Source organism: Gopherus evgoodei, chromosome 7 (assembly GCF_007399415.2).
Source record: "Gopherus evgoodei ecotype Sinaloan lineage chromosome 7, rGopEvg1_v1.p, whole genome shotgun sequence".
NCBI classification, from domain to species: Eukaryota; Metazoa; Chordata; order Testudines; family Testudinidae; genus Gopherus; species Gopherus evgoodei.
Window position 1 is genome coordinate 89,348,372 of NC_044328.1, and position 25,247 is coordinate 89,373,618.

The 25,247-nt window shown below is 40.9% G+C and overlaps 1 protein-coding gene across 7 annotated transcripts in view; it reads left to right on the top strand.

Annotated features, from left to right (window-relative positions):
- Nucleotides 1–25,247, top strand: part of IARS1 (isoleucyl-tRNA synthetase 1) — a 221,617-nt gene that overhangs the window by 66,315 nt on the left and 130,055 nt on the right. For all 7 annotated transcript variants that reach the window (XM_030569119.1, XM_030569123.1, XM_030569118.1 and 4 more), the window contains one exon: nucleotides 423–514. In XM_030569119.1, the coding sequence (XP_030424979.1) occupies nucleotides 423–514 (92 nt within the window). The remainder of the gene's footprint in view (nucleotides 1–422; nucleotides 515–25,247) is intronic.

The following is a 25,247-nucleotide window of genomic DNA, read 5'->3' on the forward strand; positions in this document are numbered from 1 at the left end:
TTGAAGCAATTGCACAGATCTATGCCAAAAGACTTAATGTTATAGTATCAAAACAGCATAGCTGAAGACATAAATAAATTTGTGTGTCTGACTGGTGTTGAGTATGCATAAATATTTGTGACTTTATTTAAAAGTTATATTGTACACAAAAAAATAAGGTAAAGTTAGAATTGCAGGTATGCAACTCAGTTTGGGGATCATGTTCTCTTTCAAGAATATTAAACTAGTTGCTATGGCACCTCCACAGTAGATGCACATCATTGAAAATTTACAAATTCTGCACCCATAACTTTATTGTTTCACATCATAGCATGTAAATACTGATTTTTATTTTTTTATTTTTAATTGAGGACCCAACCTTGAATGAATATTCCCTGTAATAGTTACGAGTTCTGTTCAGAAAACTTTTTTTTTCTCTTTAGGATGCAGATAAGAACATCATCAAATCTCTAAAGGAACAAGGTAGACTGGTTCACACCAGTACTTTCAAGCACAATTACCCTTTCTGCTGGAGGTAAGAAGAGAAATACATTTGGCTTTCAGATTGATAGAGAAATGGGAGTGTTATAACTAGTAATTTCTAAAGTGAGGTGTTTTTTCTTGCTTTTTTTGTTTTTTGGCAAGGATAGTGAAAGTACAGGAAATAAAGTACAGCTGAATTGCAATTAACTTGTGGCACTGAATTAAATCTGAAAATGTAATTTAGTTCTAGGAGTGATTTTTTTTTTAATCATTTAAAAAACACTATCATTTAATTCCAAAATTGAGAGTAGATGCCTGATCTCCTTCCAAATGACAGCAAACCTTGGAAGGGTTCTAAGTGTCCAAGTGGTTTGCCCTTGCAGTTCTTTGCTCCAGATTTGAGTGGACACGTACGTGGAAGGTGTTCATTCATAGCTTTACTGAATCTGCAAAACTTCTGCCCAACGTCTGTCTGAAAATGTTATGTCAGAAGTGGTGCTTTGGCAGACTCATGCTGGAAAACTTGCTCGGCATGAGCTTGCAGTATGTCTTGTGCTAGGCTGTGCTGCTTGTTTCTCACTTTAATGGACTTCATCGTTAGATTTTTTTTTGTTGTTTATTTACCTAACATCAAAGGGATTTCTGCCTCCAGAACTTTAAAAGTTGACTGGATGACATTCTTAGTGGAGGCTCTTTGAACGTTTTCTTGACAGGTATATTTTCAAAGTGGCTTAAACTGTATTTTTATGTTTAACCTTTCTGTTTGTTGGATTAAACAGTTTTTTCGATCTCTACTATAATTACGATCTTTATCTCATTTAAATTACACAGATTTCCTCAGCTTTTTAGAATCCCATGAGACTATTAACATAACATAAGAATATAAGAATGGCTGTACCGGGTCAGACCAAAGATCCATCTAGTCCAGTATCTGTCTGCCGACAATGGCCAATGCCAGGTGCCCCAGAGGGAGTGAACCTAACAGGCTATGATCAAGCGATCTCTCTCCTGCCATCCATCTCCATCCTCTGACAAACAGAGGCTAGGGACACCGTTCCTTACCCATCCTGGCTAATAGCCATTTATGGACTTAGCCACCATGAATTTATCCAGTTCTCTTTTAAACGCTGTTGTAGTCCTAGCCTTCACAACCTCCTCAGGTAAGGAGTTCCACAAGTTGACTGTGTGCTGCGTGAAGAAGAACTTCCTTTTATTTGTTTTAAACCTGCTGCCTATTAATTTCATTTGGTGACCCCTAGTTCTTGTATTATGGGAATAAGTAAATAACTTTTCCTTATCCACTTTCTCCACATCACTCATGATTTTATATACCTCTGTCATATCCCCCCTTAGTCTCTTCTTTTCCAAGCTGAAGAGTCCTAGCCTCTTTAATCTTTCCTCATATGGGACCCTCTCCAAACCTCTAATCATTTTAGTTGCTCTTTTCTGAACCTTTTCTAGTGCCTGTGTATCTTTTTTTTGAGGTGAGGAGACCACATCTGTACAAAGTATTCGAAATGTGGGCGTACCATGGATTTATATAAGGGCAGTAATATATTCTCAGTCTTATTCTCTATCCCCTTTCTAATGATTCCTAACATCCTGTTTGCTTTTTTGACTGCCTCTGCACACTGCGTGGACATCTTCAGAGAACTGTCCACGAATTCTCCAAGATCTTTTTCTGGACTTGTTGTAGCTAAATTAGCCCCCATCATATTGTATGTATAGTTGGGGTTATTTTTTCCAATGTGCATTACTTTACATTATCCACATTAAATTTCATTTGCCCTTTTGTTGTCCAATCACTTAGTTTTGTGAGATCTTTTTGAAGTTCTTCACAATCTGCTTTGGTCTTAACTATCTTGAGCAGTTTAGTATCATCTGCAAACTTTGCTACCTCACTGTTTACCCCTTTCTCCAGATCATTTATGAATAAATTGAATAGGATTGGTCCTAGGACTGACCCTTGGGGAACACCACTAGTAACCCCTCTCCATTCTGAGAATTTACCATTAATTCCTACCCTTTGTTCCCTGTCTTTTAACCAGTTCTCAATCCATGAAAGGACCTTCCCTTTTATCCCATGACAGCTTAATTTACATAGGAGCCTTTGGTGAAGGCTTTCTGGAAATCTAAGTATATTATGTCCACCGGATCCCCCTTGTCCACATGTTTGTTGACCCCTTCAAAGAACTCTAATCGATTAGTACGACACGATTTCCCTTTACAGAAACCATGTTGACTATTGCTCAACAGTTTGTTTTTCTATGTGTCTGATAATTTTATTCTTAACTATTGTTTCGACTAATTTGCCCGGTACCGACGTTAGACTTACCGGTCTGTAATTGCTGGGATCACCTCTAGAGCCCTTTTTAAATATTGGCCTTACATTAGCTAACTTCCAGTCATTGGGTACCGAAGCCGATTTAAAGAACAGGTTACAAATCTTAGTTAATAGTTCCACAATTTCACATTTGAGTTCTTTCAGAACTCTTGGGTGAATGCCATCCGGTCCCGGTGACTTGTTAATGTTGAGTTTATCAATTAATTCCAAAACCTCCTCTAATGACACTTCAATCTGTGACAGTTCCTCAGATTTGTCACCTACAAAAGCCGGCTCAGGTTTTGGAATCTCCCTAACGTCCTCAGCCGTGAAGACTGAAGCAAAGAATCCATTTAGTTTCTCCGCAATGACTTTATCGTCTTTAAGCGCTCCTTTTGTATCTTGATCATCAAGGGGCCCCACTGGCTGTTTAGCAGGCTTCCTGCTTCTGATGTACTTAAAAAACATTTTGTTATTACCTTTGGAGTTTTTGGCTAGCCGTTCTCCAAACTCCTCTTTGGCTTTTCTTGTTATACTCTTGCACTTAATTTGGCAGTGTTTATGCTCCTTTCTATTTACCTCACTAGGATTTGACTTCCACTTTTTAAAGAAGTCTTTTTATCTCTCACTGCTTCTTTTACATGGTTGTTAAGCCACGGTGGCTCTTCTTTAGTTCTTTTACTGTGTTTCTTAATTTGGGGTATACATTGAAGTTGGGCCTCTATTATGGTGTCTTTAAAAAGCGCCCATGCAGCTTGCTGGGATTTCACTTTAGTGACTGTACCTTTTAACTTCTGTTTAACTAACCCCCTCATTTTTGCATAGTTCCCCCTTTCGAAATTAAATGCCACAGTGTTGGACTGTTGAGATGTTCCTCCCACCACAGGGATGTTGAATGCTATTGTATTATGGTTGCTATTTCCAAGTGGTCCTGCTATAGTTACCTCTTGGACCAGCTCCTGCGCTCCACTCAGGATTAAATCTAGAGTTGCCTCTCCCCTTGTGTGTTCCCGTACCAGCTGCTCCATGAAGCAGTCATTTAAAGTATCGAGAAATTTTAATCTCTGCATTTTGTCCTGAAGTGAAATGTTCCCAGTCAATATGGGTATAATTGAAATCCCCCACTTACTGGGTTCTTAATTTTGATAGCCTCTTTAATTTCCCTTAGCATTTCATCATCACTATCGCTGTCCTGGTCAGGTGGTCAATAATAGATCCCTAAGGTTATATTTTTATTAGAGCATGAAATTTCTATCCATAAAGATTCTATGGAACATGTGGTTTCATTTGAATTTACATTTTCTTTCACATATAGTGCCACTCCCCCCTGCACGACCTGTTCTGTCCTTCCGATATATTTTGTACCTCGAAATGATTGTATCTCATTGATTGCTCTCAGTCCACCAGGTTTCTGTGATGCCTATTATATCAATATCCTCCTTTATCATAAGGCACTGTAGTTCACCCATCTTATTATTTAGACTTCTAGCATTTGTGTACAAACACTTTAAAAACTTGTCCCTGTTTATTTGTCTGCCCTTTTCTGATGTGTCAGATTCTTTTTAATGTGACTGTTTGTTTATCATCTGATCCGACCCTTACATTATCCTCTTCCGTCCCTTGTTCCTAACTATAACCTGGAGATTCTCTATCATTAGACTCTCCTCTAAGAGAAGTCTGTGTCCGATCCACATGCTCCTCTGCAGCAGTTGGCTTTCCCCCATTTCCTAGTTTAAAAACTGCTCTACAACCTTTTTAATGTTTAGTGCCAGCAGTCTGGTTTCACTTGGGTTTAGGTGGAGCCCATCTCTCCTATATAGGCTCCCTCCATCCCAAAAGTTTCCCCAGTTCCTAATGAACGTAAACCCCTCCTCTCTACACCGTTGTCTCATCCAAGCAGTGAGACTCTGAAGCTCTGCCTTCCTACCTGGCTCTGCATGTGGAACTGGGAGCATTTCTGAGAATGCCACCATAGAGGTCCTGGATTTCAGTCTCTTTCCTAGCAGCGTAAATTTGGCTTCCAGGACATCTCTCCTACCCTTCCCTATGTCATTAGTACCTACATGTACCACGACCACCAGCTCTTCTCCAGCACTACACAAAAGTCTGTCTAGATGCCTCAAGAGATCTGCAACCTTCGCACCAGGCAGGGAAGTCACCATACAGTTCTGCTGGTCATCACAAACCCAGCTATCTATGTTTCTAATGTTCGAATCTCCCATTACTAACACCTGCCTTTTTCTAGCAATAGGCGTTCCCTCCCCTGGAGGGGTAACCTCAGTGTGAGAGGCAACCCAGCACCATCTGGAAGGAGGGTCTCAACTATGGGAAGGTTTCCCTCTGCTCCCATTGACTGCTCTGCTTCCCTGGGCCTTTCATCCTCCTTAACAGCGCAGGGGCTGTCTTACCGGAGGTGGGACAATTCTACAGTGTCCCGAAAAGCCTCATCAACATACCTCTCTGTCTCTCTTAGTTCCTCCAGTTCTGCCACCCTCGCCTCCAAAGTCCGTACATGGTCTCTGAGGGCCAGGAGTTCCTTGCACCGACTGCAAACATACGCCACCTGCCCACAGGGCAGGTAATCATACATGCTGCACTCAGTGCAATAAACTGGATAGGCCCACTCTGATGCTGGGCTTCTGCCTGCATTGTCTCCTAGTTAATGGAAGGGTTGTTTAAAGCAAGAAGTTTTGAATGTAGTTTGGTTTATAGGTTTTTAAAGGGACTAAAGAGGCACAGATAGGACCGGCAGGGGACCCCCGCTCCCTTTCCAAACTCCCTGTTAGCAGCCCCTGTTCGCAAAGCTCCCTGGTTGCTTGCCAGGGCTTTATAAAGCCGCGCACCTGTGTGAATGCCCTGCCCACTGATTAAGGCTCAGCCAATTACCAAAGGCTCCTAGCTTTCAAACTTTCCTTTGACGCTCACAGCCTCCAACTGCCAGCCACAGCACACGGTCCTTCAGACAGCCAAACAAACAAACAGACTGACAAACACAAGCTCAGCACACAGCAAGTAACCCCCAAACACAAACAAACACACACTACAGACAGTCACTTACCCCACAGATGCTGTATTTGCTCCTCCTTCACCTGGAGAACTCCCTTGTGAAACTCCCTGTTAGCAACCCCTGTCCGCAAAGCTTGTTACTTAGTATCTTCAAACTGAGGCATTGTACTCCTACTAGATATTGTTGATAAAAAATAAAGCTGATAAGTCAATCCACATAAATGTTTGCATATTGTATGAATGGATTTTACTACAGTAGATGCTCATTAGTAGTGACATATTGGAGTCCTCTTGCTATGTTGCTCCTAAGTGGCTGTTCCTGTTATAGGAAGTGTTGTCTGACCAGCTTGCTTTTTCTGATACGTAAAACAGCATAGTACACCAAAGCCAGTGCACCCCATTGATGCTCAGCACCTCTCCCCTTATAGAGCCAGCTGCAAAAGCCTTCATCGCACCCCCCAAATCAAGCCAAAGCTTCAAGTCCCCTCCTCCCCCCATTACCATAAGCAAGGTCCCCCTGACCTCTGCCCCACAGGTGTACTGGTGGGGGTGCGGCTGAGGTCCCTTGGTGTTGCCCATCACTGGTAGCAGGTGTGTCACATTCCAGTCAGCCCTGGGACTGCCACAGTGTGAGCTCAGGCTGCAGGGCCCAGTTCTCCTGCAGTAGGTGGGAGAATGCCCTCTGCAGCCGGGAAGAGATTTGGAGGGGGCAGAGAAAGGAGAATGAGCCTGTTATCCCAGTCAGAGCAGGGGTTCAGTGCAAGACAGGGCATCCCATGACCCAGTCACCCCAACATGGCTGTCTCATCCCTTCCAACACCTTAGCTCTTCATATACCACAGCCCACCCCAGCCCTTCCACCACCTCATGAGCCATCAATATCATGAGCCATCTTGAACCAAACTGGTCTCCGTGTCAACCCACTCACGCCTCTGTGCACTGTGCATAGCCTGCAATAGAGGGGAGTTATGTATCCTACAATGGACAGCTCCAGGCACCAGCCTAGCAAGCAGGTGCTTGGGGCAGCCACGGGGAAGAGGCGGCACGTCCAGCTCTTTGGCTGCGGGTCCCTCATTCCCCCTCCGAGCGAAGGACCTGCCGCCGAATTGCTGCTGAAGACTGAAGCGGCAGCGGTAGAGCTCCCACAGATTGTGATCACGGCTTTTTCTTTTTTTCTCTCTTTTTTTTTTTTTTTTCCACTGCTTGGGGCTGCAAAGACCCTGGAGTCGGCCCTGGTCCCAAGTCCTGGCTCTGGGGCAGAGGCGTGAGTGGGTTGACACGGAGACCAGTTTGGTTCAAGATGGCTCATGATATTGATGGCTCATGAGGTGGTGGAAGGGCTGGAGTGGGCTGTGGTATATGAAGAGCTAAGGGTGTTGGAAGGGATGAGATAGCCATGTTGGGGTGACTGGGTCAGGGGATGCTCCCACTGGCAGCTTCATTGTTCACCCTGGTGAGGGATAGCTGGCTGGGGAGGGCACTGTGCATAGCCTGCAATAGAGGGGAGTTATGTATCCTAGAATGGACAGGGAGACAGAGGGGAGAAGGGAACAGGTCAGTGGCCTGAGGGAAGGGGTTGCCCTACCTCCTACTGCAAAACAGCACACCCACACCCTGCTGCCAGCAGCTGAGATACTCCCCTCAAATGTAAAATAGCAACTCTCCCAGCTGCCCCCTGCAAGCCAGATGCTGAGGAAGAGAGGAAGAAACATTCTAGCTGTGCCGCTGTTGCTTCCTCCACCCCATCTCTCCCCTCAACCCAAAAAATCCCTCTTCCAGACCCTCTCCCCAAACTCCCTGCTACACATGCTCTCTACACAGGCTGTCAGGCAGGGCAAGTGGACTGCGTTGTGTGCCCTGGAGCTGCGCTCAAGTCCAGGGTTGGGAGGGGAGTGGGATGATGCAGTTTGTGGAGGCCATGCCCTATATGCCCCCTGTGTCCCAAACTCTGCCCCTGGTGTGGTGTCATAAATCTTGGTCATATGTGGCAGTTATGTTGTTATTGAGGGGACAATTCTCGGTAGGGAACGTGTTCCCAGGAGAAATGTTTCTCTTAAGTGGTGATTGCTCTTACAAGCTGTTGCTGCAGACAAGCCTCTACTGTACTCTAACACCCATTGCTGGAATTCTGCTGGATAAAGGCAGTGGTGAGCTGGAGCCAGTTCGCAGGAACTGGTTGTTAAATTTAGAAGCGGTTTTAGAACCGCTTGTTAACTGGCTTCCCTGCGAGGGAAGTTTTGATGGGCTCCGGCCTGGAAGTGTGTAATTCCTCCTCCCGGCTGCTGGGGGGGGGGCGCTGCGCTGGAGTCATGTGGGCTGCCTCCTGGCCCTGTTGCTGCTGCTCCTCGGACCTCTGGCCTTGGGACTCCCGCTGCTGCCTGGTGGGTCCCCAGCTGCTCTGTTGGGCCTGGGCTGCATCCTGCTGCTCGGGCTGTTGTCCCCATGTGAGTACCCACCACGCTGCCCGCAGCCAGCCCCTGCTGCATCATGCTGCCCACAGGCAGCCCCTGCCCACAGCCATCTCCTGCCTGCAGCTCCTGCCTGCAGCCAGCCCCTGCTGCACCACGCTGCCCACAGCCAACCCCTGCCCACAGCCAACCCCTGCTGCACCACGCAGCCCGCAGCCCCTGCCCACAGCCAACCCCTGCTGTGCCCACAGCCAGCCCTTGCCCGCAGCCCCTGCCCACAGCCAGCCCCTGCTGCTCTGCGCTGCCCACAGCCAGCCCCTGCCCACAGCCAGCCCCTGCTGCATCCCCTGCCCACAGCCAGCCTGTGTCACACCCCCTATCTCCAACTAGCCCTGCCCCACACCCCTGTCTGCAACCAGCCCCACGTCCACTGGTGCCCTGCAGTTCCCAGGGCAGTAACCCTGCACACCTGCTTCAATGAGGGGGGCAGGGAGCAGCTGGGACTCACACATGTGCACACCCTAGGGTCACCAGACAGCAAGTGTGAAAAATCAGGATGGGAGTGGAGGGTAATAGGAGCCTATATAAAACAAAGACCCAAAAATTGAGATTGTCCCTATAAAATCGGGAGATCTGATCACCTTAGCACACCCCCAGGGAGCGGTGGGGACCCACACATGTGAAATGGAGCTCATTTCTAGTTCAGGCCCATCTTTTTAAAAAACATCTTTAGGTAGGGTTAACATACATCTGTATTTTCCTAGAGATGTCAGGCTTTTTGGTTCTTAAATCGCTGTCCGGGCAGAATTTTTAAAATTTAAAAATTCCTCCCGGGAAAATACGGACATATGGTAACCCTGTTGGTACAAAAAATACATACTGTGGCACATCCCTTAAATCAGAACTTTTTACAGGGAACCAGTTGTTAAGATTTTAGCAGCTCATCACTGTATTGGTGGTTACGTCATTTACCAAAAACTGCAAATAATGTGATATTAAGATTTACATTAGCTCCCAAAAATGCACATTTTGATCAATGTTAACAAAAGGGTACAGCATCAATTTGTCACTTAAAAGTGGAGATACTCCGCAATTGTTCAAACCAATTGAAGCTCAAGTTGCCTGTAAGTTTTACTCACCTTTTGAAAGTGTGAATGTGATAACCAGACTCTTTTGTATAGTTAAGGACCTTTAGATAAGCATCATTAATCTAATATATGTAAATATGACCTCTCTCAGACTAAAATGACATTAATATTAAAAAAAAAAAAAAGGTGGGAGGGGATACTTTAGCTAAGCATTTCAGGGCGGATTGTTCACCTGTTCGACATGGTGGTGTGTTGCTGCCCTTACTTTTTGGCATGAATTATCATCTCCTTAGAGAGATTGGAGAAGAAGTTCATCACACCTGGGAAACCCCACCTTTCTAGCTGTTAGTGTTGACTAGGTCTGGGGAGAGCTACATAATTCTTGGCTGGAGGAAAGATCGTGCTTATTGAGCCTTTGAGGATGGCTGGTGGGCAGAAGTAAATAAGTTGTGTGGTTTTTTTTTGTTTTGTTTTTGTTTTTTGTTTTTTTTTTCTCCCTCTCTCCCTAAGAAACTTTTTGATACCCAAAATATATAAATTGAACTGCAGAGCCAACTGCAATTCTACCTGAGCTGCATTTGTGTGTCTGTATAGAATATATATTACCCAACTCAACACACAGTTTCCATCCTTTATTCCAGTTTATTCTTATTGGAAAAAGAGGGGTTGGTGGAGGGCTATTGTGGGAGGAAACATGAGTTAGAAGCTTTGGAGGCTGCTAAAATTAAGACTTTGATATCACTGTTCTGTTTCGGTTTGTGCTAAATTTGGAGTGAGTAAAAGCAACAAAAAAGATAAATCCACTTGAAAAATCTAGAACTTTTTCACATATAGAATTAAACGTGTGAGGCCAGTCATGTTTTCCTTTTATGGTGAGGCTGTATACTGTAATCATGCAAAGGTGAATTGTGGACAAGTTTTCATATTCATATAGCTACCTTCGAGTTGCTTAGTGTGGAAATGAGTGCACTGCCATAGATAAGTATCATTACATTTTATGAAATGAGAAATACTGTATTTCTAACTATATTTTTAAAAAGTTAGCTTTTGGGAGCCCTAATGATGACATGGAGTTTTTTTTCTTTTTTTTTTGAAGGCTGTAGCATATACAGTAACTCCTCACTTAATGTCATCCTGGTTAACATTGTTTCATTGTTACGTTGCTGATCAATTAGAGAACATGCTCGTTTAAAGTTATTCAGTGCCTTCTTATAACGCCCACTTTGTCCACTGCTTGCAGAAAGAGCAGCCTGTTGGAGCTAGCGGTGGAGGCTTGGAACCAAGATGGCCCGGCAGCCCCACTACCAGCTCCCGACTCCCCTAAGTTCCCTGTGTGGCAGCCACCCAGCAGGTTATCAATTGCCGGGCAGTTCAGCTGTCCTTCCCCCCCCGTTGTGTGCTGCTCCTGCCCTCTACCTTGGAGATGCTCCCACGAGCCTCCCGTTTGCTGTGCAGGGCAGCGGGGAAGAGGAGTGCTAATGTCACGGTGTTCTCCCTCCCCCGGCTCCTTTACCCCATCTCCACAGAGCTGTGGGGGGACATGACAGGGCTCAGGATGGAGGGAGCTTGCTGGCAGTAGCTGCTGTCTCAACTTGCTGATCTACTTAAAAAGGCAGTGTATGTAGAGTGGGGTCAGCGTACTTAAAGGGGCAATGCATGTCACACACACTCTCTCTCTCTCTCTCTCTCTCTCTCTCTCTCTCTCTCTCTCTGCGCCATGCTGTCTCCCCTCCCTCCATTTGTGCTGCCTTGTAGAGTGTGAGGCTACCCTAAGAAAAATGCATTAACCCTTGAGGGCTCAGCTGAGTGCTAGTTCATCATTTAGCAGTAAGACATTCCCTCGGAGATATCCCATCCTCTGATTTCACCACCTCAACAAGCTTCACGATCATCATTGCTGTGTACAATATTAAATTGTTTGTTTAAAACTTATACTGTGTGTACGTATATGTATTGTGTATTGTCTGGTGGAAAAAAAATTCCCTGGAACCATACCTCCTCTATTTACATTAATTCTTATGGGGAAATTGGATTTGCTTACCATAGTTTTGCTTAAAGTAGCATTTTTCAGGAATATAACTACGTTAAGCAAGGAGTTACTGTATTGGGTTTCCTCTATGCATTTTTAAGCACTTCATTAAATATTTGGTATGGAAAAGAAATAAACTGAAGGAGAATAAATTACATTCATTGGTGTTAAATGATGTCTTCAGAATCTGTCTTGCTGTGAGATCCACTGAATGCTTTTTTCAGTTTGCTTTTTTTTTTGTTTTTTTTAGTTCTGTCTCCTCACATGGAGGCTATAAAGACTGGCATATCTCTGACAACATTGCCTGTTTTATTCATTGAGATTATTAATCTGGTAGTGTCAGTGGCTGTGATTCTTCAACCTCTGGAATTGTGTGTTTGTAGATAAATCATAGTCAGTCTTGAGTTAAAGAATTTTTCTACCACAGCGGCTTTCATCCAATGGTCTGTGGACCTCTTGCTGGTCACACAGTGCTGTCTGTCTTCCTAATTTCATGTTGTTAAATCCCATTAGAAGTAACTAAAAATAGGTATCCATGTCATAAATTCTTGTAGCTGCTACAGGGATATTATGCAACTGTGAACGGGAGGGTAGCAGATGGCTATCGCAGATGGGAGGGGTGCGATTAAACAATTGCAGGCCACACTTGGGAAGAGTCTTGAGAACCCTTGTGCTGTGATCACTGCATGAAGCCTTTCTTTTAAAGGTGTCTGAAATCTGCTTTTTTTAGATTTGTTACGTAAGGCAATAATTACCCCTTACTGTTAGCTATACAAAGTTGGAAGGCTTTCTCTAAAGCAGTGGTTTTCAATCTATTTACCATTGTGGGCCATATCCAGAACTACCTGTATGGCCCTGAGGATATCACATGGGCTGCAGCTCTGTCCTGACTGGGCTGCAAGTTGAGAACCACTGAACTAAAGGGACATCTTTGTGCTTTGCCACTGAGTTGTAAATTGTCCAGAAGAATACGAATATTGAGCTACCAATTATAGTGCTAATCAGCTAGTGAAAGCAAGTTGGTTACAAGCCTCTAGCTGTTAATAAGCAAACCCCCTGGATCATGAGGGCAGAATAGAAGTCTAAGCAAGGGGCTCATCCCATCACATGGCTTCTTCCACCCCTGCTCAGTCTCCTTCCTCCTACCCAATACCAGAAAAGCTCCTGACCCTGTCAAAACAATGATCAGCTCCAGGGCCGGGGCAATACTGCTTCACTGGGCTCCTACAAGGGGAGGGAGAAGCAGTTCCACCTGCCCAGCTCCATCTCATTAGTTCAGTCTCTGGTGACTCCAACAGTCTCCCATTCAGATCGTCTCATGACCTGAATCTCTCAATCCTTTGTGACTGTAAAAAAACAACAGCAAACAAACAAAAAATTTTGAGATAAAAATCTGAGAACCACTGCTCCATTGTAATCCACCATGCAGACCTCTAAAATGTGCTGACAGTTTGGGTCCTTGCCCAGCTCAGCCTAATATAAAGCTAAAGACTTCAAGTCATAATGCATCCAAAATCTACTGACAAATATGACCTTCTGTTTTCTTCCGAAAGACTACATATTTGAACGCATTGGAGTGAGGAATAAAATATAGGGGAAAATTGCATTATATGAAGTTTATACACAGGATTGTTTGCGTTCAACCACTTGAGAGAGTCAGACATCTAAATCACTGAGTTAGATTTTATCTGCTTGTATAATATTGAGAAAACCCTAGACCAGGGGTTTTCAGTCTTTTTTCTTTTTGAGCCCCACCCCCAACATGCTAAAAATCTGTGGCTCACCTGTGCCACAACAACTGTTTTTCTCCATATAAAAGCCAGGGCCGGCATTAGGGGGTAGCCAGCAGGGATATTGCCTGGGGCTCTGTGAAGCTAAATTGCTCAGGCTTTGTCTTCAGCCCCAGGTGGCAGGCCTCAGGACCCTGGGCTTCAGTTCCATGCAGTGGGGCTTTGGCTTTCTGCCCTGGGGCCCAGCAAGTCTAATGCTGGACCTGCTTGGTGGACTCCCTGAAACCTGCTCACAGCCCCAGAGGGTCCTGGACCCCTGATTGAAAACTACTGCCCTAGACCAGTAGAAATTTATCAATTATGTGAAATGTTGGGAGCCCAAAAGTGCAGCCAAGTGAACGAAAAACAGTACATGAAAATAGCTCAATGCTATGCATTTCTCAGATGGACAGTGGAAAAGTAAATAAAGACCTTAAACAATGAAGAACAAAGTTAGGTTTTTAAAAATTTAGTTCAGTAATCTGGTAAGAATATTTAGTTTTAAACTGTTTTTAATCCAAGTCTCTCTTTAAGAAGGAACACATTTTTAATGCTGTTTCATTTCTGAAAAAGCTTTAAAATTGTACTAATTTTACTCAACACATTTGGCAGCAGCATTGATATAAGGACTAGATAAATCTAGATACGTAGAAAAGTACAGACTTCTTTTAATGCCACTAGGTGGAATCCTTGGGAAATGAGCATTTCTTTTTCTCTGTATGAAGGATAACCTTTAATTCTCCTTGAACAACATCATTAGCTTATCTAGGTTGGGATTACCCTGGGAGAAGGGAAAAATACCCATCATGTATTGTTTCCCTGATGAGTTGGCAAATTGCTGTGTCTGGGAGAATTTATACTAATAACTAATGTGATCTAATTTTTCTGATGTAGCAAACTTTACAGTGCTGGGCGTTAAGCCAAACCAATATTACAGGGGTGCCTTAAATGAGACAGTAATACTACTACAGTCTGCATTTGCTTTTCTACTGATGATAGTAAGTCACAAGCAATACTTAAAAGCAGACACTTGGTTGGAAGAAAGCAATAACAGATTTCAGTCACTTATAAACTTCATTTCAGTGCCAACAGAAGCAAAAACCATAGTTGGGATGTGTGCTAAGTAGAGGAATACATTATTGGCTTATTTTCTTTTCTCCCAGAGTTTCGTAGTAGGTTTGGTTTGAGAAATACAGGATAACATAGCTGAGGCTGAGCTGCTTTAATGAAGGCATGTTATCCAGATTTTTGTGTTAAGTTACTTAACTATTCTTCATCCTTCTCCGTGAAAGTGGGCAGTTCTGAATTCCCTAACAGATCAAGCAAAGGTGATAAAAATTAATATTAAAAAAAACAAACTTTACAAGTTTTTATTTAAATCAGATACTTTAATTTAAATAAAAAATTTAATCAAATATGGTTTTACTTCAAAAAATAAACCTGTTTGAAATGATGACAGCATTTGTTAAGGCCTACATTTACTCTAATCTGTTCAAATTAAATTAAATATTAAGCAGGGTAGATTTGATTTAAATCAAATTGATTTAATTAATGATTTAAATCACTGGTCAGGAAGACACGATTTAATCATGGATTTCTGCATAAAATTGCTTTCTTGTTGGTTGTTATAACCTTAATACATATTCTTTACAACTCAGATTTAGGTTTTATTTTTAGAAGGTACACACTATACATTTTTAAAGTGATTTATTTTGAAAACTTTTCAGATTAGTTTTACAGCTATATTGGAAAATGAATAATTGATTGTTTCATTTACCAAAGGTAAGTGAAGCAGATATTTATTAAGTCATTTGGTGGTGCAGCTAACTCAGTCATCTTCACCTTCATTTTCCTGTTTGTTCATCATCTGGAAAAGAAAAACAAGCTTTCCTGCTTTTTCAGGTCCAAAACGATTTCTCAATTTGTAATTAATTAGTCCAAAGGAAGAAAATATTCTTTCTACACTGGCAGAAGAAGCTACTGCTGTTAAAAGTGAGATTATCACTTCAGCAGTCTCTGACTCCAAGTGTTTAAGTGACTTCCACAAGTTCACTAGTGTGACTTTCTTTAAAACATCAGCAAACATATTTTTTTTGTACGGTTCATCCTTAGCTTTGAAGTTTGTTATAGTTGGCATTATGGAGGGATGATTGCTGGATGTCCATGTAATAGCCAGTGAAGGTTTGATCCTGGTACAGAGTATTGAGAATATTTGCAAGAAAATGAACTGGAGATGATGCTTGTACCATTTGTTGTTTTTAAATGCTTGTAATTTAACTCTGTCATTGCATATTTCTCTCTTTAAGATCTCACTCAGTTCTTTCCAGATTTCAACAGTGTCAGCAATAAAACAGCTATTTCCCTGCATTTTGTTCAAGGCTACAGAAATAGGCTTCAGGGTACTCAGCATGTGTTCAACATTTCTCTTAAGCCCAGTGTTGAGAACTTTTGGTTGTGACCGTGCCATCTATTTTTTCATGATTTTGTTCACAAACTGCCATCAGATTAGGCTAGTTCTTTATATAGTGCTCAAAACTGCACTGCTGAGTTTCATTGCACGTCTTGTGGGAGAGTTAGCTTGGTTCCTCCCACTTTTTTCAAAGCAGCTGCTGCAAAGGGATTGTTATGGAAGTATTTTGCAATTCAACAACATTAGCCTTTATTTCTGGAACACTGAAGGCTTTGGCTAGGAGGTGCATCAAATGAGCACTGCAGCCGTATGTTGTTAGCTTGGGACTCTATTCATTCCCTTAATAATTTCTTCTCATCTTGGATACATTTGCAACATTGTCTGTGACCAGGCTGCATACTAGACATTTCAATTTTTTCCCCATAGTTTTATAGCTTTTACTGCTACTTCTTGTAAATATTCTGCTGTGTGTGCATTTCCTGATGTATCAATTGTTTCTGTAAGGAAGACATTCCCTTCTTCTGTTTCAGAGTAGCAGCAATGTTAGTCTGTATCTGCAAAAAGAACAGGAGTACTTGTGGCACCTTAGAGACTCAACAAATGTGTTTCAGCATAAGCTTTCGTGGGCCACAGCTCACTTCTTCGGATGCATAGAATGGAACACACAGACAGGAGATATTTATACATAGAGAGAACATGAAAAGGTGGAAGTACGCATTCCAACTGGAAGAGTCCAGTCAATTGGGATGAGCTATCATCAGCAGGAGAAAAAAACCTTTGAAGTGATAATTGAGATGACTATAGAAGGTGTGAGGAGAACTTAACATAGGGAAATAGATTCAATTAGTGTAATGACCCAACCATTCCCAGTCTCTGTTTAAATCTAAGTTAATTATATCTAATTTGCATATTAATTCGAGTTCAGCAGTCTCTCTTTGGAGTCTGTTTTTAAAGTTTTTTGGTTCCAAAATTGCCAGCTTCAGGTCCCTCACTGAGTGGTTAGAGAGGTTGAAGTGTTCTCCCACTGGTTTTTGAATGTTATGATTACTGATTACTGATTTGTGTCCATTTATTCTTTTGCGTAGAGACTGTCTGGTTTGGCCAATGTACATGGCAGAGGGGCATGCTGGCACATGATGGCATATGTCACTACACTAATTGAATCTATTTTTGGTACAGGTGATACGGTGTGGCTATGTGACGTACATGATGTGACTGAAACACTATCATTGGCAGATCACTCTGAAACTATAGAAAAGGATGGAGATCTTGAAGGTGGATAGTCTTCAGAATCCTGTATTTGAGGAGGGATTCTCCTAAACAAAATAAGTCAGTGCAGTTTTGTAATTATTACCATACTGCTCATTTAGTATTACTGATTGCATTCAATGACACTTAGTAGTACTTTAAAGGTGAAATTGTAAAAGGAAGATCTGGCTATTTATTTTTTTTATCACAACTGCATCTAAAATGATAGTACCATAGAGTAACAACTACGGTATATTTTTTTTCTCAAACATGAGAATTCAAGAATAGTGTAGAAGGAAGACAGGCAGCAATTAAGAAAGAAGTATGAAATAAAAAAGTTTACCAACCTAAAGATCCTGCATGTTCAGACATGTTCTTTTCATCATCATTAACACAGCTTCCTCCTGAGAAGGAAGACTTCTCATGATGTTGTTTCATTCGGGCCATGAGGCCTTGCATTTCTTTGTTGCACTATTTGCATTTTGCATGCATGCCTGTCTTACCCACAGGTAGAGGCACTTCATTAAAATATTCCAAAACTGAGTCTCTTTTATGGCCTGCTGCGATTATTGGTGTTCCCTTCTAGTGAGAGAATGGTATGGTAGACCTCAAATCGATGAAGGCTACACTCAGAAAGACCTCAAGACTTCTGGAATATGCTGCTCAAACAGTTTCACTTTTGTTTCTACTGCGGGTATCTCCTTTCTCACATTGAACTCCAGACTTCTTCTCCCTGTCTAGATCTATTCTGCTCCCATCAATCTTCTATTCATTGAACTTTTTGAAACTTTGCACTTTGAGAGACATAAGGGATTGACTCTGTGTACGCAAATTTGCAGAGGGACAATAGGGTTGAGGTCTGTTATTTCTTACCTCTCTCTCTATTTATTTAAAAATATTTTTGCTGTTAACAGGCATCTTATCTTTGGAGAGACAAATTCACAGTTTGAGAACTGCAAAACTAGGCATCTCTGATGGTATCTTCTTGACTGAGCACTGAGTCCCATTGAGTAGACAGAAATATTAACCTAAATAATCTATACAGAAGCCTCTGGAACCCCGTAAGATTGGGTCCCTCATCCATGAACTATTGGAACTCATTTAAAAATCTTTCCTTAAACATTGCATGGATATATTGTTTAATACTATAGAATTAGAATTTATAGTCCTACTCCATGATATATCTTTGAGCTATAAGGTATTTAATTAAAACTATCTTTAGATAGGTTTTTCCCCTCAAAAAAGCATTTTATTCAAAAAAATCCATTTAAAATAACATCTGATTTTATTTTTTTTAAATCATTGATTTTTATCCATCCTGATATTAAGCAGTACATGCCTGCTGCTGAAATTTTGAAGAAAGTCAAACCACAGAACCAGAATTAGCTGAAGTTCTAAACCAGCTTTTGACAGCAGTAGCCTCTTCTGTAGGTGCAGAGAGAATATTTTCTTCATTTCAGTTTATTCAGCTAGTTCAGGTCACTAACCTAGTTTATTCAAAACTGAGAAACCAAATAGGAACTTTTAAAAAGAAACAAAAATGGCTTCCCTCTTCCAATCTATAAATAAAACCTAGCTGTGAGAGGAGATAAGATCTACTAGTTCTAAAAACCTGAAGCACATGGCAACTAGAAACAATGAGTTAAATTCACTAAATAGAGTTTTTTTAATCAATTTTAATTTAAAGTGCAAAACATCTTTTGATAAAGATTCTGCTAATAAAAGTTATGTAACTAGTACATTTAAGATTTTTCAATAAGTTAAAACTATTTTAAAATCCTATTTCTGTTAATTATTAATTGAATTTGAATTTCTGCACAAATAGAACTTGTAAATTGCAAATAAATTATAAAGCAAATAAACATATTCACCATTTTCTAACATAATAAATGTAAAAATTAAGAATTTGACTAAATTAGATATAGAATTGCTTAGGTAAATGTATATAGCTGTAGTGTATCTTTGTGGTTAGCAGAAAGAAATTCCAAATGTAGCGTAAAAGCTATATTTAGTTGCAAATCAACATTTTAATGTTATCAACTAATTTGCATCAAGCTTTCTTTAGGAATATAGCTAAAAAGTACAAATGCAAAACACAAACTCCAATTATTTAAATCAAGGTTTACTGCTTGCTAATGTCAAGAGTTGTTCTTCCTTTAATACATGTTCAGAACTAGGGTCCTTTGTATGTTATCATGCTACTGCTATGATGCACAATCAGATAAGTTTTAAAAGCAAATAACAAACAATAGGGGAAAATGGTGACAGCTTGGAAAGCGCATAGAAAATGGAACCTTGCAAAGTGCCTTTAACTGACATTGTGACAAACTGGATCACAGAATCCCCCTTGGGAACTGCCAATTGATGTGCCAAGACTACTTCTGCCCCTGCTTTCCCTGCCAGCTCAGGACTCCAGCACCCTGTCTTGTTGAGCCAAACACGCCAGTCTGGTCCAACACAGACCCAGGATCTGTACCATGTACCCTAAAGCTGCAGACTTAACTGAAAGCAACTTACAGAAGTGTTCCTGTCTTTAACACTCAGATGCCCAACTCCCAATGGGGTCTAAACCCTAAATAAATCTGTTTTACGCTCTATATACAGGGTAAACTCATAAATTGTTAGCCCTCTGTAATACTGATAAAGAGAGGTGCACAGCTGTTTGCCCCCCAGGTATTAATACATACTCTGAGTTAATTAATAAGTAAAAAGTGGTTTTATTAAATACAGAAAGTAGGATTTAAGTGGTTCCAAGTAGTAACAGAAAGAACAAAGTGAATTACCAAGTGAAATAAAATAAAACATGCAAATCTAAACCTAATACAGTAATACAACTGAGTACAGATAATATCTCACCCTGAGAGATGTTTCAATAAGTTTCACAGACTGGATGCCTTCCTAATCTGGGCACAGTCTTTTCCCTTGATACAGCCCTGGTTGCAGCTCAGGCAGTAGCTAGGGGATTTCTCATGATGGCTGCCTCCCTTTGTTCTGTTCCACCCACTTATATATCTTTTTCATAAGGCGGGAATCCTTTGTCTCTCTCTGGGTTCCTATCCTCTTCTTCTCAATGGAAAAGCACCAGGTTAAAGATAGATTCCAGCTCAGGTGACATGATAACATATCACTGTAAGACCTCATTACCCACTTGCCAGCACACAGGTATACAGGAAGACTTACAGGTAAAACAGCCATCTGCAGTCAATTGTCCTGGCTTATGGGGATTCCAAGCCACCATTAATGACCCACACTTTACATAATTACAATAGGCCCTCAGAGTTATATTTCATATTTCTAGTTTAAGAAACAAGTGATACATTTATACAAATAGGATGACCACACTCAGTAAACGATAAGCTTTGTAATGATACCTTACAAGAGACCTTTTGCATGAAGCATATTTCAGTTGCATTATATTCAAACTCATTAGCATATTTTCATAAAATCATATAGAGTGCAACGTCACAGACATTAGTGACAAATGTGACCCCACATGAACTTGATATCCTAGTACCAACAGTGCTTAACTTGATAAAACTGTCAGTAACAGGCAATCTAAGAACTGTGAAAGATAAGAGATAGAAGGAAGTGTGACATCTGAAGTCTGCAATGTCAGTAATTCCAGCCTTTCTGTGCATGTCTGTAGCTGTAGCAACATCAAGAACCTATAGCTGTTGGTTGTATATTTTGTGTCATCAGCCACAGTGAAAGCAAAGGTAGAAAGCTTAAAGGATGATGGGTTAGAAATCAATTTCTTAATTTAAATTTATTTCAGGATTATTAAAATGACAAAATGGGAAGAGTGACAGATGCGTGAGGTAATATCTTTTATTGGACCAATTTCTGTTGGTGAGAGAGATGAGCTTTTGAGTTTACACAGAGCTCTTCTTTAGCTCTGGGAAATATACTCAGGCTTTGTCTGCACTACCTTGCTTTTAGTGACATGGGTGTGCCACCACAGCCATGCTGCTATAAGGCACGCAGTATAGCAGCGGCTTTGTTGGCAGCTGAGCGCTCCTGCCAACAAAGCGCTGTTCACACCGGTGCTTTTAGTTGGTAAAACTTTTGTCACTCAGGCTTTTAACACTCCTGAACGACAAAATTTTGCTGACGAAGTTCCAGTGTAGGTGAAGCCTTAGTGTCACAGCTAAATACAAGGTGGAACAGATAGTTTAACATAATAGTTAATGCATTTGGAGCAACCATTCAAGGTGAAGTGTCCAGTTAATACTGATCCAGTCATGGGGAAGGGGGGAATGTAGAGAGGATTATAGATTGTTCTAATAAGCCATAAATCCAGGGTGTCTGTTGAGTCCATGATTTTTAGTGTCTAGCAAAGTTATGAGTTAAAAATTTTGAGCTCCCAGGCTCGTCTTTAGAATGTGTTGTGCGGGTTTCCCTTGAGGGTAACGCCTGAGAGGTCAGATATTGAGTAATTGCTTTGTGAAAAGTTTTCTCCCACAGGTGATAATAGCTACAACAACATTGCATAAAAGAAAATGGAAAAGTAGTAAGGATATCCAGAATTAAATATAGACAGCCAAGTTAAAAGTATTGTAGCCATGTTGGTTCCAGGATATAGGAGAGACAAATACCCGATCTGAAGAAGAGCTCTGGGTAGCTCGAAAGTTTGTCTCTTTCACCAGCAGAAGTTGGTCTAATAAAAGATATTATCTTACCCACATTGTCTCAGCCAAATTAAAATGCAGTCTAAAAACATACGTTAGAACAGTGGTTCTCAACCAGGGGTACACAAATATCTTCCAGGGGGTACATTAACTCATCTAGATATTTGCCCAGTTTTACAACAGGCTACATAAAAAGCACCAGTGAAGTCAGTCCAAACTAAAATTTAATACAGACTGACTCGTTTATACAGCTCTATATACTATACATTGAAATGTAAATACAATATTTATATTCCAGTTGATTTATTTTATAATTACATGGTAAAAAGGAGAAAGTGAGCAATTTTTCAGTAATAGTGGCTCTGACACTTTTTTGTGTTTGTCTGATTTTGTAAGCAAGTAGTTTTTGAGTGAGGTGATTCTGACGGGGGTGGGGTTACATCTGACAAATCAGACTTCTGAAAGGGGTACAGTAGTCTGGTAAGGTTGAGAACCACTGGACTAGAAAATTACTGGAAATATGTATTGGACACACAGCAATCCATTACTGATGCAGAGAAGCAGTTTTTCCATCCGCCTTCTCCTTATGTACAAAAAGATCTCATGGGTTTGAGGGGATGCTCATTCCAGTTTAAAGCTAAGTGATGTGTAGCTTCTATTTCTCTAACATGCTGAAATAGAGGAATTTTAAAGAGAGAATACATTTTGTAAGTGTCCAGAGAGCATGTTCCCATTATCACTTCTACAAAAGAATTATTGGTGCTGAACATCAACAGTAATCTACAGTTAGTGCTCCTTTTAGATTTTTCTTAAAATGTTTATATAGCTTAGATATGTTTTGACATTTGATACATGGCTCTGTCAGGCATTAGCATGTGCAGAGAAAGTTTTCAGCAAAGCAGAATAACAAATATTTTAAATGACTGAAATAAAGTTGATTTTTTTACTTTTGAATTAAGTTTGGTTTAATGATAATAGCTTCAGGATGGTACCTTATTACTTCTGAATCACCCTAGGGTTTTGCCTGAGCTGTTTTACTGAGTGTTTTTTTTTCTTTGCACATTAACTCTGTTACTAGCTCTACATTGCTGTAATATATTCAATTGTTGTTTCACTTTGTAGAAACTCCAAGGATTCTGTGTGGAAAAGGTATTTCCTGAAATTTTAACTATTATCAGACAGAAAGGAGTAATCCCAGCTGATATTGACTTGGGTGTACAATTGTTGGTGGGGGTTAGTAGAGGGAACAGTAAAGGCTTTATTCTTTTCAGTGTAAGATTATACAATATTATGTAGAATATCAAGCTCTACCATTGAAATGCTAGAATAAGATTTCATCCCCATTAAATCCCCATTAATGCAAGCTTTGGTGCTTGATCATACCCTTGCCCCTGTTTGAAACCAGGTGCCTGCTCCTGGAATACCTCTTAGCTGCCTGAAGTTTCAGAAGAGTTTCTTTTTTTCAATAGTGCTCCTGCTGCCACAAGGGTTGCCCTGGTGCGGGGAGGGTTCCACTTGCAGATGTGTCATAGCTGAGGGCAGGGGTCAAACCTAGGTGGTGAAGTTTTCTAAGGTAACATAAATGTTCCTATACTTTCTCTTCCCTGCAATAAAGAATACTGCAAGAACATTACTGCTGCAGGCTCTTGATCTTCCCCGTAAAGTAAAAGTCATAGATGTTGTAACTCTTAATTGCACAATTAAGTTTATAGCCTGGGATTAAAGGGAAATAGAGACCAAGATACAGTATTGAAGAAGAAAAGTGATGTGACTTCCGTTATCAGGCATCATGAATCATACTCCCACTTCTCAGCTTTAACAAGCTTTGCTAGTAGAGTTTCCTTTCCTTTCTTCTGTCACTCAGGAACGCTCAACTCTAGGCACAGTATTCTCACAACAATTGAGCTACCTCTTAATTTTCATCAGTATTCTGTAAACTTCAGGCTAATCCTTGATGTGAAGTAGTTCCATGGATATAGGCAAGATGTTTGAGTGTTTTAAGATTGGGTTGTTGCTAGTAATGGCTGCATTTTGGAAATAGTAGCTGGTCATTCTTCGGGATATTTGCTTACAAATGTCTGTCAAACATGCACTCCAAGTACAGAAGCAGACTGGATAGGGACCTTGCTCATTTATGCAGACAGCAGTGTTTTTAAGAAGAGAGAATGCTGTGCCTAAACTCTATCCTAAACCTGTAGTATAACCTTGGGCATGTCACTTTCCCTTTGTGCCAGTTTCCCCATCCAAAACTGGGATAATGGTAGACCATTGTAAAGTACTTGGGGATCTGTTGATAGTGCTTTATGTAAGAGTTTAGTATTAGTGATCACTATTGCCACCAACGTTTAGGATACCAGAATGGCCCTTTTGCAAGGTTTCACTGGTTATTTTTGCTTCAGCTGCACAGAGTCTTTTGGCTCTTCCAGCTGCAAAAACATTTGACCAGGTTATTGTAGGTGGTCGGCTTCAGTGTAAACACCCTTGTGATGTGAAAGTACTGATCCCTGGAGGACAAATACACTGATGACATTGTCTTGTTGGTTCAGACTGATGAATCACTGCAGCTGATGGTCATCTGACTGGATAAGAAGCAACATGTATTGATCTGGTTACTAATTCAGGTAAAACTAAGTCCCTGGCCATCACCATCAAGCAGTCTCCAGCTCCAGATTACAATCTGCTCAGTATTAACCTGCCTGGAGAGAGCATTGAGCAGGTGGCAGCAATAAGCTTTTGAGAGGTGACTGAAAACTATAATTCTTCATGCAAAAATTCCATTCATTGACTTTTTTTTTTTAATTGGACAAAATTGTTTTGCTTGTGAGATCCTAAGTCTATGAAAATTGTGTGTGTGTGATTGGTACCCATTTTAAATATTGTCTAATTGGCACCCCTGCATAGAGAGCCTTTTATTTAGTTTCCCTAATGAAGATTCAGAGTTTTATAATAGACTACAATGTACATATAGTCCTACAACTGGTTTGTGTCCTATTTGTGGTCAGTATTGTATACAGTAAAGAAAATAAATACTGAGGAATTGGTTTGTAGTTACATCCAAACATAAGATACTGTTTGCATCTTAGTGGGATGCCTTTGAGGTGTAACAAGTGGATGGCTAGAATTAATATGACCTACTCTGTTTTAACCCATGTTTGTCAAATAAGTGAGGAAAAAAACCCAGTGACTGCTAAGTGAAATACCTGTTGATGTTGTATATGAAAAGGACAGAGATTGGTGTGTGGAAGCGACTGTGCAGTGAGAATCTTACCTTTATATTTCTGGTCATTTTTTGGATCTGGTTCCGCTTTCTGTTAGGTCAAACAGCATAAGTGGATACACTTCTAATTGATGAGGGTGTAGGAGAATTAAAACCTATATTGAAATCTTATCTTTACTGTTTCACTTATGGAATTTATTTTCATTTACTAAAAATGAGATTTTAAATACAGCAGTGAAGAAAATCTACTAATTTACATACAGGGACTTGCAGGAATTACTGGAAAGAAAAGGTCCACGGGTGTCTTAACTTGGATAGCAAGCTTCAACAGAGCACTCTGTCAATCAGCTAAGCAGCATTTGTGGTATTTGTAATGTAAAATTGCACCAAGATAGTTAAAATTCGTTACTTCTCTAATATCACTTTTTCGTGTGTATAATTCCTATGCATGCCAGAGATGTTGAATGCCCATAAATGGGGATGGGTGGGGAGGGGTGATCCCTAAAACAGTTTCTATTAAAATGTGCTCCATGCTGTGGACAAACAGTAAAGAGCCCTATTCTAGTTCTTAAGAAAATCTGTACTAAATAAAGATAGTGGTAGAAGATCAAGTGAAGAATCATATACAGTATTGAACATAGTCAAAATTCAGAAAATGT